This window comes from Apiospora kogelbergensis, assembly GCF_038363985.1.
Source record: "Apiospora kogelbergensis strain CBS 113332 chromosome Unknown utg000002l_segment0_segment0, whole genome shotgun sequence".
Classification (NCBI taxonomy): Eukaryota; Fungi; Ascomycota; class Sordariomycetes; order Amphisphaeriales; family Apiosporaceae; genus Apiospora; species Apiospora kogelbergensis.
In genome coordinates, this window is record NW_027117419.1 from 2,412,125 (window position 1) to 2,434,849 (window position 22,725).

Consider the following 22,725-nt stretch of genomic DNA (forward strand, 5'->3'; position numbering starts at 1 on the left):
ATTCGTGAATATTAAACAAAGCCGTGGCGCTACGATTTCGTTATCATTCTTTCATGTCCTACCGGCCAACGCTATTCATCAAATCAAAAGCTGAAAGCAGAGGAATAATATCAGAGGAACTCCATGATACTACCTGGCCAAAGCATGGGATCCGGGTAGCGTCTTATGAGGGGATCTTATTACCACTGTTAGCAAACACGCATCCCTGGACTCGAGGCCACTTACTCCTGAAACCTGTTCTGTAGGCGTACGATTCGTCCATGACCCAGTGCTCGAATCGGACTGTGCATGGCCTGTTGCCATGCTTGTTGTCCCAGTCTCTGAGCTGTATAGCACGTGGGATCATTATGTCAGCTAGTTGCCGGAACCTTTAGACACGTATTACACTTGCAGACTTACCAGTCGTACCAGAAGCTCGTATACGCCAAGCTCACGGTCCCATAGCTGAAGAAGATCTACACGGTGGAGCTTGACGAGGACCTTGAGCTCGATGATTGAGTTGCGGGGCGTGAGTGCGTCTAGAAGATCGCTCACGACATTGATCCATACGCCGCCGCTACGGAAGCCACCCTCACCCAAGGCGATTCGCAACTCGAGGTATCTTACTTTCTGCAGAGTATTTTTGTGAATGAAGTTGCAAATTCCAAGGGGGTCGGGGTCGCCCATAAGCCACGGTGGGAAGCGGTCAAATACGAGAAGCCGCCTACGAAGAATGTAGAGAGCTTCTCTGGTGATCTGCTTGCAAAGTAGATATATAGTAGGAGTGGAGTGCTGTACACTGAATCTCCTTTTGGCGTTACCATGAAGTCGCTGTTGGGAGTAGTATGCGTGAAAGAGCTCTTTGACTGGGGGATAAGAAACACAGTGCTGGTAGACCATGTTCCGAATTTCCAGGGGCAAACTCAGCATCCTATTGTTGCTGTCCTGGCGGGCCGAAGATGCGGACAGGGCCGTGGCTTGCAGGAAGGCCGGGAGGATCGTCGCGGCGGATCCGATTGCCCCCTCGGCGCGAATGTTGCGGCGCCGGAGGTGGGGTGAGATTTGCGGTTCTGACAGGGCATAATTCTCCGAGAGCTTTCTTCCCAGCGTCTTGGGATCCGGATCCTTGGACCACGTCTGAACCAAGCGTTGGCCGCGGTCTGAAATATTTCGCCAGTACCGTAACTCGGAGTGAGTCTCGGACGACGCGCCTCGCTGGTCATGAGGGGAGACGATTCGAACCATGGCGGATTCCTGATCGACCAGAGCTAATGCATAAACGCCCGATAAGTTGTTGTTGGACAGATGGCAATGGCTCGACCAAACACAGTGTGGCTGACCGGTTTTCGAGTTGTGATGTCCACAGCTCTCCTGTTCATTGCGTCCGACCTGCACAAGAGTTCTGCGTTTACCATTCGCCAGCAAATGGTTGATGACACAACGCGAGCAGTCAGGCAAGTTGGGCCCGATGCTGGAATGTTGAAGAATCAAGCAGAATACCTGACCGAAAACTCAGTTAGGCTGTCGCATATTTTGTCAAGAAGGTGAGCTCTTTAGAGTTGTATCTTTGGGTGTTGGATTTACCGGATAACATTGAATGGCCTTGCAACAGGTACTTACTTACCTGGCTGAGGTAAAACCTCACGGCCACATCACACAGGTTTTTATGTAGACGGCCGTGAAGCCAGCGAGACACGACTTGTCGCCAAAGTGCTGTGATCTAAAGTACGCAGGCCGCAGGCGGAGATGCAGGTGGACGGGCCGCGGGTACAGATATCCAGTGTATAACAGCTCCTTGGCTGGTTGTGTGAATGATATCCGATTATGGCTCGACAGTGACGACCGGAATTGAGTGTTTCGATAAGAAAGGGTCCTGACCGGGAAGTAGGCATCAATAAGAAGCAACGAAGCAGCCCGGAAAGAGGAGCAAACTGCGGAAGAGTCAGTGTAGCGTCTCTCTCCGTCGCACATGCCTTCAGACGAACTGGATTCATTGGGATTGACGATCAAGGCTGTGGTGACCTGTCACATCCAACATGCAGCGTAGAATAACGGGATGACCCGACTGATTTCTGTCTACTTCGTACCGTACATTAGCTGCCTTTGACTTCATGTACCCAATCGCGTACCGTACGCGGCCATCTTGCTTCACGTTGAGTACATGCGGTTGAGGAGGTCGTCTCCACGCCTAGATACATCCTCCTATCTTCTCACGGGTCGCAGCAGGCGGGCATACCGACATACATACATACACACGTTGGACACTGCCGATGACGAAGAATGCCTGGGCTCGGAAAGTGAGCAACCATGAATTCTTTTTTTGCACCTGCAGTCGGGCTCGCCAATTCTTATTGATTGGTCCCGGTGCCGCCTCAGAAGACAACCCTCCCCGGTCGGTTTTGGCTGCAAGCAATCCGGGGAGGGAACCCGAGGTGGCAGCGAAGAAACGGTGGCTGCAGCAGCACATATTCGAAGCCGGACTGGCAGGTGCCAGCCTCTCCAACGATGCTTGCTTCCAGATCTCACGTACGCAGCGCACTCGGATATATTTATACATAATACTATATATATTGAATACACACATCCACACACATATATATATATAGATACGTACCACCATCACACCCCAGTCACGGAGTCGAGCTTGAGCATTGGTTAGGTATACAAGTACATGGCGTACAGGGTGTGCATAGAGGCCTGAGAGCCCCGTAACGAATGCAGCGAGCCTCTAACCCAGTCCGGGCTAGGCTGGGGCCAAACCGGGGCGGGCAAAGCAGGTACTTCCCGCCCGAGCCGACGCAGTATGGAATGCACAAGTACCCAACGACGAGGCCCCCCTGCCTGGCTTGCGCTTTCTCTTCGGGCCCGATCCCACGCAGAAGCCCACACGCACACACCTGCCACCTGCCACCTACCACCTATTAGTATCCAGCAGCAAGTTTCCACCGTCTGTCTGGCACCGCACCACGCACCCCCCCTTCACTTCCCCCCCCCCCCGTCCTTCACTCACCCTCCTCTCAGTATTCTGGTCTGTACAGACACACCCGGGCCCCAGTGTTGAAGATCGTGGATTTTATAGTCACGCCTCCCTACCTTACATTCGATACCTTTCCTTTCGTCGGTGCAGCCGGGGTTGTTTATCCCAGCTTTGGCGTTTTTGTATCTCGCCTTGTTCGTCATATCATTTTCCCTTACCTTCTCCTTTGTGTGGAAGTAGGTATGTCGGCCGCAAATGACCACAATCCACATTCCCATCCCGGCCTCGCCTTCCCCCAGGTCAATGGGTTGAGGCGGACATACACTTCCTCTTCGCATTCCGCCACGCCGCCCAAACCCTCGCCGACACCGCAACAACACCAGTCGCCCTACCAACCTCAGCAGTACACGCCGCAACAGCCGCCTCAGGCCCATTACCCGCACAATCTCTTCACGAGCTCCACGCCGTCTCCCGTCCCGGGCGTCAACGGCGTCCAAAACGTCCCCAATGGTACTTCGAGGCACACCTCAACCCAGGCACACGGCGCGTCCGCCGTGGCCGCCGGCCGCCAACGGGGTGGTCCGCAGCGACAGTTGCAACAGCAGTCGGGGCAGATGGCCTATCTCCAGCAGGCCATGAACCAGCCCATGCCGCAGCAGGTCCAGCAGCATGTCCAACAGCCGGTTCCTCAACCTGTCCAGCCTGTCCAGCCGATACAACAGCAATCTCACCAGACGCATCAGGCACATCCGACACATCAAACTCACCAAGCCCACCAAGCCCACCAGAACCACCAGGCCCATCAGAATCACCAGGCACACCAGAACCACTCGAGCCATCAGAATCATCAGAACCATACGAGCCATCAAGCACACCAGGGCCACCCGGTAGCACAGCAGGTTCAGCCGCTCCCACAGCAACAGCAGCAGCCGGTACAGCAACAACAACCACAGCAGGTTCACCAGCCGAACGACGCCAACTTGATGTCCCATACACCCCCTCACCAGCATAACCACTCCCTGCCCCAGGTCCATCCGCAATCCCATGCCCAGGGCCTGCCCGCGTCACATCCGCAGAGTCACCCGCAGAGCCATCAACAGGCACACCAGCAGACTCATCCGGCTCGCCCTCCGCCACACGCTCAACCGCCCCATCCCCCGAGTCACCAGCATACGCCTCAGCAAGCACCCACACAGACACATCAAGCACACCAGCCGATTCCGCCTCAAGCACACCCACCACCGCCAGTTCTTCAACCGCAGTCCACACCGCAGCCGCCAAGTCAGTCTGTGGCACCACCGCCCCCACCGCCTGAGCCAACTGTCCAGCAAGACTCGCATAATGACGATGACATGGAGATGGACAGTCAAGATGAGTCGGGCGAGGGGGATAGCCACTTGTCACCAAAGCTCATTGAGGGGACGCCCTTTGTTCCCCGAACGCCCATGGGCGGCATGATGTCAGCACCGCCAGAGGGCGGGAGTTTTGCTAGCCTCGAGGCGGTCCACCGACATGTGCTGGAATATTGCACATCGGTGGGATATGCCGTGGTTATAGGGAGGTCTAAGAAGACGGTGCCGGGTTTGAAAAAGGTGTTGTTTGTGTGTGACCGTGCCGGGAAACCGCCCAGTCGCGTGAGTCCCGAGCAGAGGAAGCGCAAAACCTCTTCGCGCAAGTGTAACTGTCAGTTTGGGTTTTTCGCCATCGAACAGCGCACTCAGTGGACTATTCGTTACCGTCCAGACTCGGTCCATCTGCAACATAACCATGGCCCCAGTGAGAGCCCACTGCTACATCCGGCGGCAAGAAAGCTGGACAGCAAGATGGTTGCGGCAGTTAAGCAACTTAAGGAATCTGGTAAGTACCCTCGATGTGACACCCACGTACAAAATCGCTAACTTGGTCAGGCATTGGTGTCAGCCAGACATTGGAAATCTTACAACAGCAAAACCCTCACGTCCCTTTGCTACCACGAGATATCTACAATGCGCGAGCAGCAATTAACCGCAACCCCCAGAAGGTCGAAGCAGGAATAGCCGAAGAGCGGCCGGCGATCTACAGCAAACCTGCGCCGACCCCTGAAGAGCGAATCCGCTCCGATCTGAGGCGGGAGCTTGCAACTACGAAGGAGGAACTGAAGAAACTGCGAGAAGAGAGCAAGAAAACCATCGAGAAACTACAAGAGGACCTCCGAACGAAGGACAAGACGATTGAAAAATTCGAGATGTTCATTGACATTTGCAACCAGAGGGTCATGCTTCAGAGAGAAAAGCTTGCCGACAACGGCGTCAACAACACAGCAAACGGCGGAGCCAACAGCCAGGGGTAACGGGCTATTAGATTTGAACGAGCTACAGAAACGAGGTACTATGAATTTGGTTCGGCCTGATATGGCCAGGCATGAGGATGAGGGTGGACGGCGTAAGGGAGGTCTTTGACATTTGGTATGGGGAAAGGGGCCAGGCAGCGTTATATTCAGTGGCTTTTTCGAGCAGGCGGCCACGGCACGTTAGCGAGGCGTTTACATTTATTTCTAGCATGAGGTTTATGATGAAAATGGCTGTGGTGGCAGCGTCTGAGAGCAAAAGAATAACCATCGAAATTGGAGGCCCATCTGTGTTTTGTACTGCAACCTGCGAAAGTGTCATTGCTGCAGCCGTGATTTCACCTTGGCAGTAAACCTTGAGGTTGCTCACCCAACTTGACATACAGATTATATAAGTGAACGAGTCTTCGTTGTTACCATACCTAAACAGACGGGTGGTGTGGTGATTAGGTACATATGAAAGTACTCCATACTTGGGTCATATATTCTGATTCAATATAGCACAAAGATGACCCCTCCATCCCCATCTGCCGGGCCGGGCAGAAGGTACAGACAGCTAAGGGGCCATGCACCAGCTGCAGGACCAGGCGATTGACTAAGACTGTAGCATTGATGCGAGGCTCCACCCAGCGCTGTGATGTCGAAAGACGGGCCAATCAATGGAGCTCTCAGGTCAACCCTCAGGGTGCTGCTCAGGAAGTCAGGGCACTCTTGGACTCTCTTAGGCACACTCTTAGGCACGTCTCATGGACAGGGATGCTCCAGACCCGATGCCCATGCCCACCCTGTCCCCGAGAATCCATCCACCACCATCTGGCGTTTGTACGCGACGAGAGATTATGGAGGACTTCCAACACTGCTAGATGTACCATTGGAGCAAAGTCCATCCTCTCTTTTCATCCACAATAGACCAACCAATACAGGATCCTGCGGTCGAAAGCGACGACACTCTCCGGAACAAGAGAATTCGACCTCACTTCTTCAGCACCCCACGCTCCTTAGTTGTATTTGCTTTGGCGCGTCTTCTTCGACTGCCCCTATTGTGGGATTAATCTGTTGGAGGAGCTCCTTCGACCATCGTCTCGCCTCGTTTCGCCTCCCGGCCTACGGCTCTTCCACCTCTCACTTCGCCAACAACTCGCAACCGACACCTGCCACCGATGCGACGATCGATAAGCTTCCGCGCCCGAGAAAACGTTCAATCCATCACCCGAATCCCGTCGCCAGCATGGATTCCGTGGCCTCGCCTCTGACGCCACAGGATACCGTCGCTAATGGCCTGTCTCCTACGTCCTCGTCCTTCATCGCTGTCGACTCGGCTTTGGTTGTAGAATACCTAGCTTCTGTCGTCACCATAGCCCTTGGAGCAGCGCGCGGAGACCTGCAAAAAGACGGGAACCTGCTTTCCGAGTCTAGCTACGCTGATACCGTTCAGCGGTGCACCCGGTTCGCCAATGATTCTCAAGTCGCCCTCTACATCCAGAAGGAGATCCTGTCGACGTCTGACCTCACCGACGATGTCCGCGCCGATGGGATAGCCACTACCTCGTACAAGTATACCATCACTTCGGAAATCACCTCAACCCCCACCATTGTCGCCTACCTCGCCCTTCTCAAGCGCCCTCAAGCGATCGATCCCGCCCTGCCTCTTACTTCTCAGATCCAGATTCAAACTTTGCCGGGTGCTGCTTCTTCTAATGCGGCCGTTGCCGAACAAGGTCCTTCGGCGTCCCCCTTCGAGATTCTTCATACTATCCTTCATAATGCGCTGGCGCCCTATTTCGATGCTAGCACCAAGTCTTCACAGGCCGTTAACGGAGCGAGAAACCGCGCTGACGTCGACGCAAAGACGGGCATTCCTGTTACCAAAAAGCGAATGACCGAGCTGGAACTGAGTCTTCTCCACTTACAGCAAAATGTCGAGATCCCAGAGCTGTCCTTGCCTTTTCACCCTGTCGTCCAGACTGCCTTGGAAGAGGCAGCCTCTAGGGGTGTCAGACCCTCGACCGAGTTGATACCTGCCTCACTCCTCGCCGACAGCTCTTTTATGAACAATCTTCAGTCGACTGTGAATGGCTGGATCAAGGCAATCCAAGCCATCACTAAGCTCACAAGAGATCCAGTGACGAGGACAGCAACTCAAGAGATTAACTTTTGGCTATCTATGGAGTCATCGCTGGAGAGCATTGAGGCCCAATTGCGGAGTGAAGGTGTCCTGCTCACTCTCGAAATTTTGAAGCATGCCAAACGTTTCCAGGCTACTGTCAGTTTCACGGCTGATACTGGCCTGAAAGAAGCTATGGAGACGGTGCAGAAGTACAACCAGCTCATGCGCGACTTCCCACTTGATGAACTGCTGTCCGCCACTTCTCTCTCCAAAGTCGACGAGGCCGTCGCGCAGATTTTCGGCCACATGAACAAGAAAATGAGGTTCAGCAACTACCCAATTAAGCGGACTCTGGATCTTGTTGAAGCCATCTCTGCCGATCTCAAAGAGGCGACGCACCGTCTGCTACCCGGGTCTGAGCTCGTCAACCTTGACTACAAGGACTTCAAGGCCCTGATGGTGACTGCCGACGAGATCTTCAAGGGTTGGGAATCACAGATCAAGGATTTCACTAACATTGCCCGGGAGACCACGAGAAGGCGGCAAGAAAAGTTCATTCCTATCAAAATCAACCCCAAGCACAGTGAACTGCAAGCTCGCCTTAAGTACATTGACACTTTCAGGGACAACCACGAGCAGCTACAGCGTACTATTGTAATTGTTCTCGGACCCAAGGCTACTGTAAATGGCTTGAACGGGGAGACCAACGTCCCCCTTGCCGAGGAAATGGGCGATGTTGATGCTGTCGAGGAGGTCCAGCAAGCATGGGACGCCCTCAAGAATGTCGACCTGCTCGATGTCTCTGAAGAGGGTACTCAGCGGTGGGTAAAAGCAGAGAACACCTACAACGAGCGGACGACTCGTGTCGAGAATTCCATTATCGCCCGGTTGCGTGATCGTTTGGCGACTGCGAAAAATGCCAATGAGATGTTCCGGGTGTTTTCTCAGTTCAATGCTCTTTTCGTGCGACCCAAGATCCGAGGTGCCATCGCCGAGTACCAGAACCAGCTCATAGAAAACGTGAAGCAGGCAATTTCAGCCCTGCACGAGCGATTCAAGCAGCAATACGGGCATTCCGAGGCGCACGCAATGGCCCAGTTACATGACTTACCTCCTGTATCTGGTGCCATCATCTGGGCACGTCAGATTGAACGTCAGCTCGACGGGTACATGAAGAAAGTCGAGGATATTCTAGGTTCTGACTGGACGCTGCATGCTGAAGGACAGAAGCTGCAGACCGAGAGTGATTTGTTCAAGAAGAAGCTGAACACGCAAGCTATCTACAAAGCTTGGGTAGATGATGTCCAGAGAAAACAAATCACTATTTCCGGGCGCCTATTCAACATTAACAAGGTCCGATCGGCCAATAACGCTCTCGACCTCGTTGTCAACTTTGATGCCCAGATCATCACGCTATTCAAGGAGACACGCAACCTGGGCTGGCAAAATTTCCAGGTGCCTCACTCGGTACACAACACTGCAAAGGATGCGAAGCGCGTTTACCCATATGCCGTTAGCTTGATGGAAAGTGTACGAACCTTTACACAAACGACGCGCCAAATCTCTGACATGCCAGGTGTTTCCATCTTGTTGAGCGGCTATCAGAACGATGTTCAGAACCTCATTGCTAAAGGCGTACCCCTGAAGTGGGAAACCTTCCTGGATACGTGGGAGGTGCACCAGAAGCCAATGCTTGCCAACAACGGCTTGGAACATACCATTGGCCGAAACAGCGCTGGCAGCAAGCATGTCCTGTTTGTGAGGGACTTCGCCGCCACCACATCCGTGCTCCAGGCCAAGACTATCGCGCTTGCTACAGTGCACACCAACGTGCAAAAGGCTCTCCAAGAGCTTGCTACGTGCCCTTATGAATCAACTGAGTTCGATTCGAGACTGCAGATCATACAGGCAGCTGTGGACCAGCTGAACTTGGAACAATATGTTAATTTGGGTTACTGGGTGGAACGAATGAACGATCGCATCAAATCGACTCTTCTGGCTCGCCTACAGAAAGCCGTCGTGGCCTGGATCGAAGCCTTCGAGGATGATGATTCGAGTAACCACGAGGCTTCGCGACGCAAGCAACTTGCACCATCGGGCGAACCTATCAAATCAGATGCACCGACAATGAAACAGTTGGTGCACGAGATTACCATGCGCAATCAGGTTATCTACCTAGAGCCCCCTCTGGAGTATGCGCGTGCTAGTTGGTATGTGCAATTGCACGAGTGGGTGGGCATTGTCTGCAACCTACCCAAGGTTAAGGCCTCAAGATACCAAATGAGTCTCACTCTGAGCACTATAGCCCCGGAGGAAGCGCGGTTTACGGAACTGCCAAGCGAGTGTACCGACATTCTCGCAAGAGTCTACACAAGCATCGAGAAAAAGCTCTCCCATATCGGAGGGTACGTAGACAAATGGCTGCAGTTCCAATCGCTCTGGGACCTTCAGTCGGAACAGGTTTATGACCTCCTCGGTGACGAGCTTCCCAAGTGGCTTCAACTACTCCAGGAAATCCGAAAGACCCGCGCTACCTTTGACACAACCGAAGTCAGTCGGTCATTCGGTCGCATAACCATCGACTACGACCAAGTACAGACCAAGGTGAACTCCAAGTACGATCAGTGGCAGCACGAGATCTTGGTCAAATTCGGGAGTCGCCTCGGCGGCCGAATGAGAGAAGTCCATGCCGAGATTGAGAAAGCGCGGAGAGACCTGGAGATGCAAAGTCTAGAAGCAACTTCAACAGCACAAGCTGTCCAGTTCATCACCATTGTGCAATCTTGCAAGCGAAACGTCAAAGCATGGGCTCCCGAAGTTGAGACATTCCGTCAAGGGCAATCGACGCTTACCCGCAACCGCTATCAGTTCCCCAACGATTGGTTAGATGTTCAACAGGTCGATTCGCAGTGGGAAGCCCTGAATGAGCTTCTTACCCGGAAGGCGAAGATTGTCCAGGACCAGACCGATGCCCTCAAGGCTAAGATCGTTGCCGAGGACAAGGTTGTGACGGAGAAGATTGCCGAGATAGCAACTCAGTGGAATGAAGAGAAGCCAGTGTCGGGCACCATTGCACCGGAAGTCGCCTCTGAAACACTCAGCTCGTTCGAAACACGCATCAACAAGCTCCAAGGAGAAGCAGAGATGGTGGGTAAGGCCAAGGAAGCTCTTGATCTACCTGCTAGCCCAGAGTCTTCACTGTCAATCATCCTGGAGGAAGTCCAAGATTTCAAGTCCGTTTGGGCAGCTCTTTCAACCATTTGGAGGAGCCTTAACGAGCTCCGGGAGACTCTATGGGGTAGCGTCCAGCCACGAAAGATTCGCGGCTCGATCGATGGCCTCATCAAGATGACAAAGGAAATGCCTAGCAGAATGCGACAATACGCTGCGTTTGAGCACATCCAGAACATTCTCCGCCAGCAACTGAAGGTCAACACCATCCTGACTGATCTTAAGTCAGAGGCTATCCGCGATCGCCACTGGGTAAAGATCTGGAAAGAGATCAAGCCTGGCCGACGTTACTCGCCAGTGTCAATGACCCTCGGCGATGTCTGGGACTTGAATCTGATCGCCACCGAGAACATCGTTCGTGACATCATCGCCCAAGCTCAAGGAGAGATGGCTTTGGAGGAATTCCTCAAGCAAGTCAAAGACACATGGAACAACTACTCCCTGGAGCTCGTGGCCTATCAGAACAAGTGCCGCCTTATTCGTGGCTGGGATGATCTGTTTGCCAAATGCAGTGAGAATCTTAACTCACTCCAAGCAATGAAGCATTCGCCTTACTACAAGGAGTTTGAGGAAGAAGCCTCCTCTTGGGAGGACAAACTGAACCGGGTTCACGTCTTGTTCGACGTTTGGATTGATGTTCAACGCCAATGGGTCTACCTTGAAGGTGTCTTCACAGGCAACGCTGACATTAAGCACCTGCTGCCCATCGAGTCATCTCGATTCCAGAACATCAACAGTGAATTCATGGCTGTTATGAAGAAGGTCTACAAGCAGCCGATGGTTATAGATGTTCTGGGAATTGCCGGTGTTCAGAAGTCTCTCGAACGTCTTGCCGAACTTCTGAACAAGATTCAAAAGGCCCTGGGTGAATACCTTGAGAAGGAAAGAGTTTCGTTCCCTCGATTCTACTTCGTTGGTGATGAAGATCTGTTAGAGATGATCGGTAATAGCAACGATACCATGCGAATTGCCAAGCATTTCAAGAAGATGTTCGCGGGTCTCAATGGCCTTGTGATGGACGATGAAGCCGTTATCTCCGGTTTCACATCCAAGGAAGACGAGGTCGTTCGCCTCAAGAAGGAGATATCGCTTGCCAAGGTGCCTAAGATCAACGATTGGTTGGCACTTCTCGAGAACGGTATGAAAGCTACATTGGCCGAGCTTCTAGCTGAGGCCATTGAGGCTTTCACGCCGATTTTCGAGTCTGATGATATCAGCCAAACTGCCATGAACTCATTTATTGATGCCTATCCAAGTCAGATTGTCGTGCTCGCTACGCAGGCTGTTTGGACTACTGCAGTCGACAAGTCTCTCGCCGATGGTGGCAAGAGTCTCCAAGCCCTCTTCGACCGGGAAGTGGAAGTCCTTCGACTTCTGGCAGAAACCGTCCTCGGTGACCTGGAAGTAATCCAGAGGAAGAAATGCGAGGCCTTGATTACCGAATTTGTCCATCAACGAGACACTATCGAGAAGCTTACCAAGGCCGGAGCAAACTCGACAACACATTACCTTTGGCTATTACAGATGCGTTACGTGTACACCCCAGAAGGTGACTTTATCCAACGTCTTCATATCAAGATGGCCAATGCCAAGCTGAGCTACGGCTTCGAGTATTTGGGTGTCCCCGAAAGACTTGTTCGCACGCCCCTTACCGATCGATGCTTCCTTACCCTCACTCAAGCTCTCTGCCAGAGACTTGGTGGTTCGCCTTATGGACCTGCTGGTACCGGCAAGACCGAATCTGTCAAGGCTCTGGGAGTTGAACTCGGTCGCTTCACGCTGGTCTTCTGTTGCGACGACACCTTTGACTTCCAAGCCATGGGTCGAATTTTCCTCGGTATTTGCCAGGTCGGTGCCTGGGGCTGTTTCGACGAGTTCAATCGTCTCGAAGAACGAATCCTGTCGGCCGTCTCCCAACAGATTCAGAACATCCAACTTGGTCTCAAACAGGGCGTCGAGGACGACAAAGCTCAGATTGAGCTGATCGGACGCCAGCTCTGCGTGAACCAGAACACTGGTATCTTCATCACCATGAACCCTGGCTACGCTGGTCGTTCGAACTTGCCCGATAACCTGAAAAAGCTGTTCCGTAGTGTGGCGATGTCCAAGCCTGACAAAGAACTCATTGCCGAAGTCATGCTCTACTCGCAGGGTTTTAACCAAGCCAAGCAGTTGTCGAAGCAGACTGTGCCCTTCTTTGATCAGTGTTCTGCGAAGCTGTCCAAGCAGGCTCATTACGACTTCGGGCTACGTGCCCTCAAGAGTGTGCTAGTGAGCTCCGGTGGCCTCAAGCGTGCCCGTTTGATAAACAGCAACGGCGAAATTGGGGCCGAGGAGGTTGTCGAGCCCGAGATCTTGGTTCAGAGCATCCGTGAAACAATTGCCCCGAAGCTAGTGGCAAATGATGTCGAAGTCATGATGGAAGTCGAGCACGAATGTTTCCCAGGAGTCCAATACGTCCCTGCGAACCTGGTCAAGTTGGAAGAGGCCATTCGCCGGTTGGCTGCAGAGCGCCACCTGGTCGTCACGGATACTTGGATGACCAAGGTGCTTCAATCCTACCAGATCCTGAATATCCATCACGGTGTTATGCTGGTTGGTAATTCTGGTACAGGAAAGTCCGCCGCCTGGCGACTTCTTCTGGATGCCCTGCAACAAGTGGAGGGCGTCGAGGGTGTCTCTCATGTCATTGATCCCAAGGTCATGTCCAAGGAGGCGCTATACGGAAATCTCGACTCTACTACTCGAGAATGGACCGATGGTTTGTTCACAAGCATCCTACGAAAGATTGTAGACAACCTTCGTGGCGAGGACTCGAAGCGTCACTGGATCGTCTTCGATGGCGACGTTGATCCCGAATGGGTTGAGAACCTGAACAGTGTCCTCGACGACAACAAGCTGCTAACACTGCCCAACGGTGAGCGTCTTAACCTTCCTTCAAACGTGCGCATCATGTTCGAGGTCGAGACGCTCAAATATGCTACACTCGCTACTGTCAGTCGTTGTGGTATGGTGTGGTTCAGTGAGGATACTGTTTCTCCGGACATGATGGTCACTCATTACCTTGATGGCCTTCGCAGTGTCCCCTTCGAAGATCTCGACGAGGATACTGCAGCTGCAGGGCAAAGCCCCGCCAAGTCGCTCCAGATTCAAAGCCAGGCGGCCGATTTGTTGCATGCTTTCCTGACAACCGATAACTTCATCCATGAAGCACTTAAAGAAGCCGAAGGCTACAAGCACATTATGGACTTCACTGTAGCCCGTGTATTGACTACGCTCTTCTCTCTACTGAACAAGTCGGTGCGTGATCTGATTGAGTACAATGCTCAACATATCGACTTCCCTCTTGACCCTGAGCAAATCGAGGGATACATTTCCAAGAAACTCCTCCTTGCTCTGGTCTGGGCTCTGACAGGTGACTGCCCCTTGCTTGACCGCAAAGCCTTCGGAGACAATGTGGGTGGGCTCGCTAGTTTCGGGTCCCCTCCCCTTGATGGAACCAGCTCCCTCATCGATTTCGATGTCTCTCTCCCCCGAGCTGAGTGGACGCCATGGACGAATGAGGTGCCAACCATTGAGGTCAACACGCACTCGGTCACTCAGACTGATGTGGTCATCCCCACGCTCGACACAGTCCGCCATGAGGATGTACTGTACTCGTGGCTTGCCGAGCACAAGCCTCTGCTGCTCTGCGGTCCTCCTGGTTCCGGTAAAACAATGACCTTGTTCAGCGCTCTCCGCAAGCTTCCTAACATGGAAGTTGTGGGACTGAACTTCTCAAGTGCGACAACGCCCGATCTTCTGATCAAGACCTTCGAACAGTACTGCGAGTACAAGAAGACACTGAACGGCGTCATGCTGTCTCCGACTCAAATCGGCAGGTGGTTGGTTGTCTTCTGCGACGAGATCAATTTGCCTGCCCCTGACAGCTACGGTACTCAACGAGCCATATCCTTCTTGCGACAGATGGTTGAGCACAATGGTTTCTGGCGCACCTCAGATAAGTCTTGGGTCACTCTTGACAGAATTCAGTTTGTTGGTGCCTGCAACCCGCCTACTGATGCTGGTCGTACGCCGCTTGCCGAAAGATTCCTCCGACATGCACCGCTAATCATGGTTGACTACCCTGGTGAACTTTCTCTCAAACAAATTTATGGAACGTTCAATACGGCCATCATGAAGATCATCCCGACGCTCCGTGGCTATTCCGAAGCCCTGACGTCGGCTATGGTGCAGTTCTATCTTGAATCGCAGCAGCGCTTCACTCCAAAGATTCAACCCCATTACGTCTACAGTCCCCGTGAATTGACAAGATGGGTCCGCGGTATCTACGAAGCAATCAAACCGCTAGAGACGCTGTCGGTCGAGGGCCTTGTTCGCATCTGGGCTCATGAAGCCCTTCGCCTCTTCCAAGATCGTTTGGTTGCTGAGGACGAACGCCAGTGGACGGACAATGCTGTCAGACGTATCGCCATGGACTTCTTCCCCACTATTGATGAGCAGAAGGCTCTGGGAGGGCCTATCTTGTTCTCCAACTGGCTCTCTAAGAACTATGTTCCAGTCGACCGTGAACAGCTGCGAGACTTTGTCAAAGCTCGTCTCAAGACTTTCTGCGAAGAAGAGATTGATGTGCCGCTCATCTTGTTTAACGATGTGCTCGACCATGTTTTGCGAATTGACCGGGTCTTCCGACAGCCGCAGGGACATTTGATCCTAATTGGTGTCAGTGGTAGTGGTAAAACTACACTTGCCAGGTTTGTTGCGTGGATGAACGGCCTCAAGGTCTTCCAGATCAAGGTCCACGGCAAGTACTCAGGCGAAGATTTCGACGACGATCTCCGAGATGTTCTCCGTCGTTGTGGCTGTAAGGGGGAGAAGATCTGCTTCATCATGGATGAGGCGAACGTTCTAGACTCCGGATTCTTGGAGAGGATGAACACCCTGCTTGCCAATGCTGAAGTGCCCGGTCTCTTTGAGGGCGACGATCTTGCAGCGCTGATGACAGCCTGTAAGGAAGGCGCACAGCGTCAAGGTCTCCTCCTCGACTCCCAAGAGGAACTGTACAAGTGGTTCACGGGCCAGATTGTCAAGAATCTGCACGTCGTTTTTACCATGAACCCGCCGGAAGGTGGTCTCGGCTCAAAGGCTGCCACAAGTCCAGCCTTGTTCAACCGTTGCGTGCTCAACTGGATGGGTGACTGGTCGGACCAAGCCTTGTTCCAGGTTGCCAGCGAACTGACGAATTCAGTCGACCTTGACAAGCCGAACTGGGTTGCGCCGGACAGCATTCCCGTTGCATACAGAGGTTTGACCCTCCCGCCCTCGCATAGAGACGCTGTGATCAACGCTATGGTGTTCATTCACCACTCTCTGCACCGCTTCAATGCCAAGCTACTCCAGCAGCAAGGCAAGCTTACCTTCCTCACTCCACGCCACTTTTTGGACTTCGTGGCCCAATACGTGAGACTGTATAACGAGAAACGCGAAGACCTAGAGGAACAGCAACGCCATCTGAACGTCGGTCTTGACAAGCTGAGAGACACTGTAGACAAGGTCCGCGATCTGCGAGTCAGCTTGGCGGAGAAGAAGACCCAGCTTGAGCTGAAGGACGCCGAGGCCAACGAAAAGCTGCAACGAATGGTTGCTGACCAGCGAGAGGCCGAACAGCGGAAGAGCACATCTCTCGAGATCCAAGCAGCGCTCGAGATCCAAGAGTCCGAGGTAGCCAAGCGCAAGGAGGTTGTCTTGAACGACTTGGCAAAGGCCGAGCCGGCCGTCGAGGAGGCCAAGGCGAGTGTTAGCAACATCAAGAGGCAGCACTTGACAGAAGTCCGTTCCATGGGCTCGCCGCCCAAGGGTGTCAGAAGTGCCATGTTCGCCGTTTGCGCGTTGCTTGGACATAAAGTACCTGACTGGAAGTCTGTTCAGTCCGTCATTCGCCGTGATGATTTCATCGCGAGCATTGTTAACTTTGACAACGAGAAAATGATGACCAAGCCACTTCGGACCTTGATGCGAAGAGAGTATCTAGATGACCCAGAATTCACCTTTGAGAAAGTGAACCGCGCCAGTAAGGCCTGTGGTCCTCTAGTTCAATGGGTGGAGGCCCAAGTCAACTTCTCGGAGATCTTGGATCGTGTCGGGCCTCTGCGAGACGAGGTTGACCAGCTTGAGGACCAGGCTTTGCAGACCAAGGCCGAAGCAAAGGCTGTCGAGAACACCATCACCAGCTTGGAGGACAGCATTGCCACTTACAAGACTGAATATGCTGCCCTCATCAGCGAAACACAAGCTATCAAGTCTGAGATGTCCCGCGTCCAGTTCAAGGTCGACCGCAGTGTCCGCCTGTTAGACAGCCTTTCGTCTGAGAGAACTCGATGGGAGGATGGAAGCAAGTCGTTCGAGACCCAGATCAGTACATTGGTTGGCGACGTCCTGGTCGCCGCCGCCTTCCTCGCCTACAGTGGTCTCTATGACCAGACTTTCCGAAAATCGATGATGGATGATTGGGTGCACCAACTCTCCTTGTCTGGTGTCCACTACAAGCAACACAACCCTGTCACAGAATATCTGTCGTCAGCAGACGAGCGACTGAGCTGGCAGGAGAACAGTTTGCCAGTTGATGATCTATGCACCGAAAACGCCATTGTCCTGAAGCGCTTCAACCGATACCCGTTGATCATCGATCCTTCTGGTAGAGTGGTCGAGTTCCTCCAGAAGGAGTGCAAGGACCGCCGACTCACCGTCACTAGCTTCTTGGATGATTCGTTCACCAAGCAGCTCGAGAGTTCGCTTCGTTTCGGAAACCCTATCCTCATCCAGGATGCAGAGCATCTAGACCCCATCCTCAACGCTGTGTTGAACAAGGAGTACCAGAAGACGGGCGGACGTGTGCTCATCCAGCTTGGTAAACAGCAGATCGATTTCTCGCCAGCATTCAAAATTTATCTGTCCACGCGAGACCCATCGGCCCAGTTCCCGCCGGACATCTGCAGTCGAACGACCTTTGTCAACTTCACGGTCACCCAGAGCAGTCTGCAGACCCAGTCCCTCAACGAGGTGCTGAAGTCAGAACGGCCTGACGTCGATGAGCGACGCTCGAATCTCATCAAGCTCCAGGGTGAGTTCAAGGTCCATTTGCGACAGCTTGAGAAGCGTCTTTTGCAAGCGCTCAACGAGTCGCGCGGCAACATCCTCGACGACGACAACGTCATCGAAACACTGGAAACTCTGAAGACGGAAGCAGGCGAAATCACCGCCAAGATGAGCAACACCGAAGGTGTCATGGCAGAAGTCGAACAAATCACGCTGAAGTACAATAGCATTGCACGGTCGTGCAGTGCTATCTTTGCCGTCCTGGAGCAATTGCACTATCTCAACCACTTCTACCAATTCTCCTTGCAGTTCTTCTTGGACATCTTCCACTCGGTCCTGCATGGCAACAAGAACCTTGCGAGCGAGACCGATCATGACACCCGCCGCGACATCATCGTCAAGGATCTCTTCGTGACTGCCTTCAAGAGAACCGCTTTGGGGCTGGTACAGAAGGACCGCATCACTTTGGCCATGCTCTTGGCTCAGGCCTCGCCGTATCCCATGGACAAGAGCCTGCTCGATACCATCCTTGACGAGCGAATTGAAGGCAAGGATCTCTCCACCGACAAGGACGCCAAGGATGAGACTTTCGCCCGAGCCTCCCGTATGAACGTACTGAAAGAGAAATTGGACCAGGTGCCTTCTGAGGAATGGGAGAAATTCCTGAACGAGGAGCTGGCCGAGAAGTTTGTGCCCAAGATCTGGGATGATGCCACCGCGCCTCACGACCAATACCTCGTTTCCCTCCTTCTTATCAAGCTTTTCCGCTTGGACCGCTTCGTACCCACAGCCGAGCGTTTTGTGGCATCCGTGTTTGGTGACGGCATCTTCGATATTGTCGAGGACCTGAAGCAAACAGTGGATGAAGTCTCAACAACGCACCCGATATCCCTTGTGTGCAGCCCTGGTTTCGATGCCAGTTACAAGGTTGACAATCTCGTCGAGCGGATGCGCACCCGTTGCACCAACATTGCCATGGGTTCCAATGAGGGTCTCGCCAGCGCTGACAAGGCCATCAACAACGCGGCCCAGGTGGGCAACTGGGTTCTCATCAAGAACGTACATCTCGCGCCAACGTGGCTCCAGTCTCTCGAGAAGCGAATGGAGTCGCTCAACCCACACTCTGACTTCCGACTGTTCTTGTCCATGGAGTCCAGTCCCAAGATTCCTGTCAACTTGCTACGAGCTTCTCGCGTCTTGATGTACGAACAGCCTGCTGGCGTGAGGGCCAACATGAAGGATTCGATGACCTCGCTTTCCATCCGAGCTAGCAAAGCGCCGGTCGAGCGAACGAGACTGTATCTGCTTCTCTCGTTCCTCCATGCCGTCATTCAAGAGAGACTGCGCTATGCTCCCAACCTTGGATGGAAGAGCTTCTGGGAGTTCAATGATGCCGATGTAAGTCACTACCCCCTCCTACCCCCCTCCCCCCTTTCCCAGACAGCCTGCTAACCAGCCTTCTACAGTACGAATGCTCCGCCTTTGTCGTAGACACGTGGGTCGAATTTGTCGCGCAGAACCGCACAAACATCGCGCCGCAGAACATCCCCTGGGACATGATCCGGTATCTGGTGCGCGAGACGTACGGCGGCAAAATTGATGACGAGGGCGACTTCCGCGGCCTCACGGAGCTGGTCGACGCTGTGCTGCAGCCGGCCGCGTTCGACATCGGCCACAAGCTTGTCGAGGGCTCCGAGACGGACGGCGGCGTCGGTCTCGAGGTACCCCACGGCACCACCCTGCAGGACTTCATGGGCTGGATCCAGAAGCTGCCCGAGCGCGAGCCCCCGACCTACCTGGGCCTGCCGGCCAACGCCGAGAAGCTCCTGCTCGTCGGCCTCGGCAGGAGCTTGATCAAGAACCTGAGGAAGGTGGGAGAACTGCTGGATGAGGGTGAGCAGCTGGTAGCCGATGTCTGAGTGCGAATGCAGCAACGAAGGGGTGCAGGTTGTTCATCGGTGGCATAAGGGGGAGTCTGTTTGTTCTTAACGAATGACCTTGAGCTCTTGTTGTACAAATATAGTCGGACCACGAGACTGACTACAAGGGGGGTAGACGGGTGGATCAGGAGAAAGAGGAAAGACAGGAGCGGGCATAGACCTTGATCGAACAAGCTGGTTTTCATACAGAATGGATGGACGGGGGCGGCGTGCCAAACCTCTCTTTGTCGCACTGATACCCAAGGCTGTCGCATCTTATGCACTACTATCCTTCTCACCAAGACTGTATATTCTAATAGATTTTACACACAAATCGAGAGACGCACCAAACTAGATCCGAAGTACAATTTTTATTTTACTTGTTTTTGAAAGCTAGAGATGTGTTTACATACGGCGATGTGATTCCCATCATCAAACCTCAATTTTTCGGCCCTTGCGGTCAACCCTCTCATCTCTGGGGTCGAAGCCTCCGTTGCCCCAAGTGGCCCACTCTGGCGTGGCCTCGCCCATGTACTCCTCGGGCGTCCAGTCGCCGTCGGCGCCCCGCTCCTCGAGCAGCTCGAAGAACTTCTGGTAGTCGATGCGCGTGTGCCATTTTCCGTCGACGCGGAAACGGCCGCTGGCAAGGAGGACGCAGCAGCTGTGGGCGTGCTCGGCGGCGATGCCGTAGTCGAGGCCGCGCTCCTTGAGCTTGCGGTCGAGTGCCTCGACGAAATCGGTGACCTCGGCGTAGAAGGGGACGTTGGCCATGCTGAGTCCGGCGCCAGCACTGCTCGAGGTGCCGCAATAGGTGACGCCCTTGATCTCGACGAAGCAAGGGAGGCCCTTTTCGACGAGGTCGGCGTAGCCCTCGACCTCGTCGTCGACATTGAAGCCCTTGACGAGGGTGAGGCGGAAGACAGTGCGCTGCTTGAAGCGCTTCTCGCGCAGGATGTCGAGGCAGCGCTGGAAGCGCTCCCAGAAGTCGCGGTGCAGCGGCCGGTCGATCTTGCGGAGCGACTCCTTGTTGCTTGCGTCTATAGATACGTATAGCTGCGTGACGGCCTTGAGGGCAGCCAGCTGGTCTGGGTGCTGTGCGTTGCAGACCAGGAAAGAGGAGATGCGTTCGGCATGCAGCATGCCCAAGAACTCGTTGATGTGCGGATAGAAAATAGGTTCGCCGACGAGACTGAGAGCACAGTGTCTGATGCGCATCGCCTCGGCAAACCGCTCGGATCTTACTCCGGGGACGCCACGCATCATCTTGATCTTTTTGTAGTGCCCGGCCTTGACGCCATCAAAGATAAGCTCCGGGGGTCAACCACCCAACGCCAGGTTGTGCCGACTGGGTTGGTACCGTGGCGCCAACAGAAAACGCACTTATTCGAGCAGGACAGAGAGGGGGTGGTTTCCATGCACTGATGCGAAGCAATGCCGTAGAAAGAGAACTTATAGCAAGAACCCCGGCCACGCAGGGCACTCTTGGTCCATCGACAAATCTTGACCCCCGAGTGGCTTCCCACGATAGAGTAACCCTGTTTTGTGAGCGAAGCGTATGTTGGAGAGCTTTTTGGTACCATTTCCTTCACAGTCTGCGTCGGTTTCTTTGTTGCCTTGCCATACGTCGTGAAATCGACAGCAATCGGCGTCTTCCCGGCAGGTCCGTCCTGGCCAGAAGACTTCATGATCCTGCCCAAATCTTCGACATCTTCCAGATTAGAAGATGATTTGCTTGGCCTTTTGGGTTCCTTTGTCTCGTCCTCGAACAAGACCTCGCCATCGTCCTCGGAGGCGTACTCGTCGTCACTCTCGACAGCATCACCACTACCAGGGACGCCTTCGCCCAGAAAACCAGTGCTCGCCAGCGTACCAAGGACGTCGCGGATGCCCTCGGTCCATTCTGCCAGGCGCTCCGTCAAGTCACGTTTGGGGTCTGCCATGCCTAGCGGGAAGGCTCTCTTGCGACTCGTGAGTTTAGCCATCCACTTGTCGAGCTCCTTGGCTTGGAAACAATAACCCTCATCCTCAGTCGGCCATCCCTCCCGATCGCCAATGCCGAATACAGCATAACCTAGCAGTCCGGACAGGGGGCGGTATCAATCCTGAAGTCGTTGTGGGTCTCTTTCAAATGCTCCAAGAAAGTGTCGTTGATCGTATCGATGTTGTAACTTGGAACGACCATGAGGTACACGTAGTCCACGGGCGATTCAGAGTCCTTGGGCGGGCTAAGAAAATACTCATCATAATCAATGTCGGCCAAGTCCAAGATGCGACAAGGCAAGATCGATGGCTCGTCTTCTGCGCCCTGCTTTCCAGTTGGGGAGTCAATTTTTTCCACCAAGCCCTTCGTAAGTCTCTCCGTACTCCCAGTCAAGGAGGAGAAGAACAGAAGCGGCTGGATCGGCCGCCTTTCTTGGGACTCTGCAGCGACAAGGGGCTTGGAGTCTGCTTTGCGCACTTCGCCCTTGATGCGCCGGGGACCATTGGGTGGCGATGATTTGGATACTGGCGCGGGTGCCGATGCAGGAGCGGGCGCGGATACGGGTATAGGTTTCTTTTCAGCCAAGGAACCGACTGGGGCAGAAGACGGCTCTTCATAGACCTTGCGAAAGGCCACCGAATATTCCCTCTCCTGGGTGAGGAGCATGTAGACCCATAGTGAAAATAGGATGCCAAACACAGTCAAAAGAATCGGCGTCCTGTGCGCGTGCCACAGATCAATGGCGTCTGCGGCTGCCAGTCAGCGAGGAGAACTCATCAATGGATTGGGGACCGACTTACGCGCGACCGGGCCAATGGCTTCCAGCCGGCTTGTCCACCCCTCGTAGGCTGCCATCTTATTGAAAAGTTGGTATCCGGGGTTGCCAATTTGGTGTATTGGTTGAACTTTTTGGAGGGGTGGCGGGGCAATCTTTGATAGTGCTGGTGATGTAAATTCCTGGGGGCTCCATATAAAAAGCCGGCGCTTAGTCATTCTCAGCGTGACAGTTATCCGATAGTCCAGCTTGTCGCATTATGCATCTTTCATCGCAGAGTCACATATACGCAGCGTGCGCTCGAGATAATAAGTGATGGTTCTCATACTTCGTTA

The 22,725-nt window shown here is 53.6% G+C and overlaps 5 protein-coding genes across 5 annotated transcripts; 2 read left to right on the forward strand and 3 right to left on the reverse strand.

Annotated features, from left to right (window-relative positions):
• Nucleotides 1–110: 110 nt before the first annotated feature.
• PG998_003643 (uncharacterized protein) lies at nucleotides 111–1,224 on the reverse strand (the record flags this gene model as incomplete). The annotated part of the gene is made up of 3 exons (XM_066870461.1): nucleotides 111–175; nucleotides 226–325; nucleotides 400–1,224. 3 exons carry the CDS (start codon nucleotides 1,222–1,224, stop codon nucleotides 111–113), a joined length of 990 nt encoding a protein of 329 aa, XP_066734211.1.
• A 1,974-nt stretch (nucleotides 1,225–3,198) lies between these two features.
• On the forward strand, nucleotides 3,199–5,285 carry PG998_003644 (uncharacterized protein; the record flags this gene model as incomplete). Its single annotated transcript, XM_066870462.1, has 2 exons — nucleotides 3,199–4,813; nucleotides 4,864–5,285. The coding sequence occupies 2 exons, from the start codon at nucleotides 3,199–3,201 to the stop codon at nucleotides 5,283–5,285; spliced, it is 2,037 nt and encodes a 678-aa protein (XP_066734212.1).
• Nucleotides 5,286–6,510: 1,225 nt separating this feature from the next.
• On the forward strand, nucleotides 6,511–19,634 carry PG998_003645 (dynein heavy chain; the record flags this gene model as incomplete). Its single annotated transcript, XM_066870463.1, has 2 exons — nucleotides 6,511–19,113; nucleotides 19,182–19,634. 2 exons carry the CDS (start codon nucleotides 6,511–6,513, stop codon nucleotides 19,632–19,634), a joined length of 13,056 nt encoding a protein of 4,351 aa, XP_066734213.1.
• A 432-nt stretch (nucleotides 19,635–20,066) lies between these two features.
• Nucleotides 20,067–21,574, reverse strand: PG998_003646 (S-adenosyl-L-methionine-dependent tRNA 4-demethylwyosine synthase; the record flags this gene model as incomplete). Its single annotated transcript, XM_066870464.1, has 2 exons — nucleotides 20,067–20,903; nucleotides 21,212–21,574. The coding sequence occupies 2 exons, from the start codon at nucleotides 21,572–21,574 to the stop codon at nucleotides 20,067–20,069; spliced, it is 1,200 nt and encodes a 399-aa protein (XP_066734214.1).
• Nucleotides 21,575–21,705: 131 nt separating this feature from the next.
• PG998_003647 (S-adenosyl-L-methionine-dependent tRNA 4-demethylwyosine synthase) lies at nucleotides 21,706–22,281 on the reverse strand (the record flags this gene model as incomplete). The annotated part of the gene is made up of 1 exon (XM_066870465.1): nucleotides 21,706–22,281. One exon carries the CDS (start codon nucleotides 22,279–22,281, stop codon nucleotides 21,706–21,708), a length of 576 nt encoding a protein of 191 aa, XP_066734215.1.
• Nucleotides 22,282–22,725: the final 444 nt, after the last annotated feature.